The 6,096-nt window shown below is 53.3% G+C and overlaps 1 protein-coding gene across 1 annotated transcript; it reads right to left on the reverse strand.

Annotated features, from left to right (window-relative positions):
* Positions 1–3,505: 3,505 nt before the first annotated feature.
* Positions 3,506–5,893, reverse strand: LOC105179678 (uncharacterized). Its single transcript, XM_088880115.1, has 4 exons — positions 5,882–5,893; positions 5,288–5,414; positions 5,118–5,206; positions 3,506–4,247 (listed from the first exon to the last, which is right to left on the reverse strand). Exons 1-4 carry the CDS (start codon positions 5,891–5,893, stop codon positions 3,567–3,569), a joined length of 909 nt encoding a protein of 302 aa, XP_088736241.1. The 3' UTR covers positions 3,506–3,566.
* Between the last annotated feature and the right edge of the window lie 203 nt (positions 5,894–6,096).

A 6,096-nucleotide genomic window follows, 5' to 3' on the forward strand; every position in this document is an offset into this window, starting at 1 on the left:
CCGCGCAGGCGCGCGCGCGCGGGCGCCCGGCCGCCCTGCCTGTGCCCGCGCAGGCGCGGGCGCGCGGGCGCCCTACCGCCCTGCCTGTGCCCGCGCAGGCGCGCGCGCGCGGGCGCCCGTCCGCCCTGCCTGTGCCCGCGCAGGCGCGCGCGCGCGGGCGCCCGACCGCCCTGCCTGTGCCCGCGCAGGCGCGCGCGCGCGGGCGCCCGTCCGCCCTGCCTGTGCCCGCGCAGGCGCGCGCGCGCGGGCGCCCGTCCGCCCTGCCTGTGCCCGCGCAGGCGCGCGCGCGAGGGCGCCCGTCCGCCCTGCCTGTGCCCGCGCAGGCGCGCGCGCGAGGGCGCCCGTCGGCCCTGCCTGTGCCCGCGCAGGCGCGCGCGCGCGGGCGCCGGTCGGCCCTGCCTGTGCCCGCGCAGGCGCGCGCGCGCGGGCGCCGGTCGGCCCTGCCTGTGCCCGCGCAGGCGCGCGCGCGCGGGCGCCGGTCGGCCATGCCTGTGCCCGCGCAGGCGCGCGCGCGCGGGCGCCGGTCGGCCATGCCTGTGCCCGCGCAGGCGCGCGCGCGCGGGCGCCGGTCGGCCATGCCTGTGCCCGCGCAGGCGCGCGCGCGCGGGCGCCAGTCGGCCATGCCTGTGGCCGCGCAGGCGCGCGCGCGCGGGCGCCAGTCTGCCGTGCGCGCGCGGCCGCCGGCCGGCGGCGGCGGCCGGCGGCGTTTGCCCGCCGGCGGCGTCTTCCGGCGGCGGCGGCCGGCGGTGGCTGCCTGCCGGCGGCGTATTCAGGCCGGTGGCGGCGGCGGCCGGCGGGGTCTGCCGGTGGCGGCGGCGGCCGGCGGGGTCTGCCGGCCGGCGGCGGCGGCGGCGGCCGGCGGCGGTTTTTTCCCAAATTTTTTTCAAACTTTTGCGACGCATAATATAACTGAATATAATAAAATAAATATTTCGCGATACAAATACGATGCATAAAAAATTAAAAAATTATTCTAATGTGACTTCATATTTTTCCCTTTTTTCCCTTTTATTTATTATTTTTTAATAATTAAAATAATTAAATAAATATTTTCATAACTCAAAAATAAATAATTTCGACAAAAATTAATTAGTCATGTGATTTTGCGGTGACGTGATTTCGGCAGCGTCCGCAAAGGCGCGCGCGCACACGTCGGCAGCGTCCGCAAAGGCGCGCGCGCGCACGCGGGGCTGTTTCCGCAAAGGAGCGCGCGCGCACGCGGGGCTGTTTCCGCACCTGCGCGCTCGCGCTGGCGGGGCTGTTTCCGCAAAGGCGCGCGCGCGCACGCGGGGCTGTTTCCGCACCGGCGCGCGCGCGCTCGCGGGGCTGTTTCCGCACCGGCGCGCTCGCGCCGGCGGGGCTGTTTCCGCAAAGACGCGCGCGCGCACGCGGGGCTGTTTCCGCACCGGCGCGCTCGCGCAGGCGGGGCTGTTTCCGCACACGCGCCGGCAGCGTCCGCACAGGCGCGCGCGCGCACGTCGGCAGTGGCTTCCTACACGGGCGCCCGTCTGCTGCCGACAGGCCTGCGCGCGCGCACGTCGGCAGTAGTCGGGCAGGCGGCGTCTGCCGCCGTCGGCAGTTTTTTCCCGATGCTTCTTCAATCTTCTGGGACGCATAATATAACATAATATAATAAAATAAATATTTCGCGATTCAAATACGATGCGTAAAAAATTAAAATATTATTCTAATCTGTCTTCATATTTTTCCCTTTTTTCCCATTTATTTATTATTTTTTTTAATAATTAAAATAATTAAACAAATATTTTAAATTAATAATTAATAATAATTATTTTAATTAAAATAATTAAATTAATCGTGTGATTTTGGGGCGACGTGAAAATTTTTATGCTGCGGCCGCCCAAGGCGCGCGCGCGCACGGCGGCAGTGCCCGAGCAGGCGCGGGCGCACGCCGGCAGTGCCTGCTCTGGCGCGCGCGCGGGCGCCCGTCGGCAGTGCCCGCGCGGGGGCGCCCGTCGGCAGTGCCCGACCGGGCGCAGGCGCGGGCGCCCGACCGCCCTGCCTGTGCCCGCGCAGGCGCGGCCGCCCGACCAAAGCACTGTTTCCTTGAATTCCGTTGATTCTAGCCACCGATGTAAGATATTTGCATATTTGTATGAACATGCATAATCACACATACATTTCTGACCCATGGTCCATCCACACAAACCATTCCTGGTTTTTGCATGATTGCAGAACCACCTCCGATAGCTAAAAAACAATTGCAGTTTGTGCAATGATGCCATCATTTTTAAGGGGTGTGTGTAATGGTTTTGAAAGCGAGAGGGTGGTTTGCGTGGACAGTAATGATATTTCAACAGGCATATGTGTAATCATCTAAAAAACAGGAATGATTTGTATAAATATGCCACCATAGATCAAAGGGATGTAAACGTAATTATCCCATATAAATAAAGTACATAAATTTTTCACAGTTTCTTACAGAATCGGTGATGAGAGTTGAGTTCAAAAGTTTGTTAAACAAATGCAATCAAATACTGTCCCAAAATGAGATGCGGGGGGTTTGAAATTGTGACCTTGGGTTTTGGACCCAAAAAATAAACAAAGGGATGCCAATCTTGCATTTGTGGCGTGTTTGGAACAAAGACAACAAACAATTAATAAGAAACCTGCACGGGGGATGAACTTCGATTTTTCAGCACGGGCCAATCACATTATGAAATTAAGGCTGAGAGCATTGTTCTACAATATAAAAATTGGGGTGGCAGCTGTTTTATCGATCGCATGCGTGGGATTAAAATTTTAAAAACCGTTGTCGTTTGCCTTGAAATCAAATTAACATGAGAAACTGGCGTTTTTTCGAGAAATTCGGCCCCCAAACCGCCGTAGGCTGTTTCCAATCGCTAGATTTCGTCGAGATACCCAAAATCAAAAAAAAAATCGCCCCAATCCGACGTCTCTACGCAAAGTTATGGCCTTTTGAAGTTTCGCCCCCCCAACCGCGCCAATCCGCGGTTGGAGCCTCGGAGTGGCCGCGTGGCTCCGTTTCCAATGCGAAGATCTCGACGAGACACCCCAAAACGAGTGGTCGTATTGGCAAAATGGTGGTCCGACCGTGGAGATATCACCTCCGGAAGGTCGTGCCCCGCGCAACATCTTTGTGTGTGTGTCGTGTGAGGGTCCTTGTTTGCCAATCTTGCTGCGATGCTTGCCGTGCCCGACGTGCATGCGTAGAGTAAATTATATTGGATCAACTGTGCTTGTACTCACCACCTGCCCAACATTCCGAATTTGTAGTGCTATTGTTCTCTGTCCCAATTAAAGAGGAACAGGTTCAGCCATGACAGCACCCTGCATGCATGCTCCATTTGCAAATGTTTTTTCTGCTGTCTATTTTGCTGTTGTCTATTGGCAGTCTGTGCTGTCATTGTTCAATACATGCTTTGATACTGAATATGTTGAGACACGATATCTGGGCTGAAATCTTGATGAACTATGAGGTACTCATCACCTTTCGGAAAATGAGAACCAGAAGGAAGGATAAAATGCACGGATGTAGCCTTTAAGAAGTTCGCCAAGACACTCAACTGGGACGGGTCTCCAACTCATCTACGTACAGGGTTCCCACCTCGTGGTACTGGCTCATATCCTGTTCCAGCTCTAGACGAATAAGGTACATTGTTCACAGAAACCTGTCCTTGAGGCCCTACAATTCCTCTAGATGAGGCATCATAGCTAGCACCTTTCTGCGTATCATAATTAGATCCCCTATGAGCTTCATCTCCTGATGCCCGTTGCATATCATAAGCTGGAGCACTTTGTCCGTCATAAATGGGCCCTTTACGAGCATCATACCCAGGTGTCCTCTGAATCTCATATCCAGGTCCCTTCTGGGTGTCAGACCTAGGTCCTCTCACAGTCATAGCTTCATATCCGGGTCCCCTTTGGGTATGATGGACAGATGACATAGGTCCCCTGTGGGCATCATAGCCAGGTCCGACTGATCCCCTTTGGGCATCAAAACCAGTTCCAGTTTGCACTCTCTGAGTATCGTAACCTGCTCGAGCATGTCCCTTTTGGGCATCATACCCAGTTCCAACATCCCGTCTATGGGGATCATAACCAGTTCCCCTAGATGCACCATAACCAGGGCCACTGGATGCATCACGCGGAGTTCCTGAACCATAAGGAGTGGAATGCGCTCCAACATGAGGAGAATTGCCCCCGGGACCAGCTGCACTAGCAGGTCCACCCCCACTACCCCCTCCAGGAAGGGGGCCCTGGCCCTGTTGCAAAGGGACATAAAGTCAATTACCACTATCAATACAAAAAGACAATATAGCGGAAATCTTTGAGTTAAATGAACCAGAGAACTTCATAGTTCTAAGACATGCATGTAGCTTCTCAGTGTCCTTTGGTAACCAAAAACTGTTTTAAGTACAAGGAGATCATCTAATCTAGAATAGCTCAAGCACACACATTAGGGAGCATATTCTTTTATATACATGCAACATGAAAAATGATCAATTAATCGGATACACTTTTGTTTCAATATCCCTTCTCTTCAGCTTTTGTTTCAATATATAAGCTGCAGTACGCGCACACTGGTCAGCAACCAGATCGTGAAACTCCATGCTAATTTGCAAACTGTGAGATCTGGGATATTCTTTTTTATATTCAGTTAGATATTCACATGAGAAATGATAAATTAATCGGATAAAACTTGATCCGGGTCGAAATCTACGCGACCTCCTTGGTTCGATCTCCCAAGCGGTTCGAGGTCGCTCCTCTCCCAGACTAGTGATTGGGCCCTGAGAAAAGAAGCAGATCGTTAGGCTTGCTGGGGTGGCCCCCAGCTAAGGCCCTCCGATGGTTAAGTCAGTGTTTGGTTGAGGTCGAAATATGGGGTCGCTGGGAAAAATAGCGAGCTGAAGGTAAAATGCGGTCGAGACGACGTACCTTTAATACACTGACTCGGAGGTATTTATAGAGAGCCAGGGGGTCTACGCGCGTGCAACGTGTTCTAGGTCGTCGACCCGACCCGGTAAAAGTGGCGCGGGTCATGCTGGCAAGCTTGCGATTTTGGGCCCCATCAAGGGCAAAGTTGTCTTTTTCTGAGAGAATAGGGTTTTACCCCCATCAAAACTAATATATACCTGTCCCACACCATAGGCATTTTGCACAGAAGCATAGTTTCCCCCAGGAACACTTCTATTATATCCAGCAGAACTGCCATAGGACCCTCCTGCATTTGCATTGTGACATGAGCGATCTAAAAGTTTATACACCGAAAATGAAATAAAATGGGTCTGAATATCACCTATACCTGTCCGCGGGTCGAAGTTCGCAGAATTAGCCAACTCTGCTCTGAGCTTGTCCACCTCTCTCGACATTGCCGCATAGTTCTTCTCCATCACCTGAAGAGATTCAAGGTGGTCATTGTATAATTTCTTCTCGTAGTGATCCGGGTCGAATTATTCGATCTCCTGAGACGATCTCACTGCTGATCGACTAACTCCTCCGAAACAGATTTTGGATCCCCTGAGAATAAACACAGATCGTGAGCTCGTCGGGCACGTCCACGACAATGACCCTCCGACGCTCAAGTTAGGTTGATCGAGAGAAATATATTCTATCTCAAAGTTCGATCTCAATTAATGTATATCAGTTACCTCATTTATGGCGTATCGGGGTCTATTTATAGTACACAGTTGTACGGCAAGTACTGGGCCACGTGGCCTCATCTTGCTGACTCACATTCTGATCGAACGGTCGTTATTGTCCGGGTCTTCTATTTGGTTCACGCGACCCGGGTCGGGTCCTCTGCAACCCGCCCGTTACAAAACACGCGGATCCGGTCGCGAAAAAGACCATCATGCCCTTAATGAAGTGCGTTTCAGTCCTTTTGCAGGGGGATTACACGTATACCCATCATTACTCCCCCACTTTTTCAAAGTGCAAGTTTGTTGCCTTTGAGGAAGTCGAACCGTCGCGTCCGTTGATCGCGTACACATGGCAGAATCCTCTCGAGCAATCTCGGGCGCGTTGTTCCAGAGCGGATCTCCTATAAATACCCCATCATTTGACTTCTCGGCCAACCTCACGCAAAGACTTCTAGCGACCAAGACTCACAAC

Source organism: Sesamum indicum, linkage group LG4, assembly GCF_026168435.1.
Source record: "Sesamum indicum cultivar Baizhima isolate 11 linkage group LG4, ASM2616843v1, whole genome shotgun sequence".
Taxonomy (NCBI): domain Eukaryota; kingdom Viridiplantae; phylum Streptophyta; class Magnoliopsida; order Lamiales; family Pedaliaceae; genus Sesamum; species Sesamum indicum.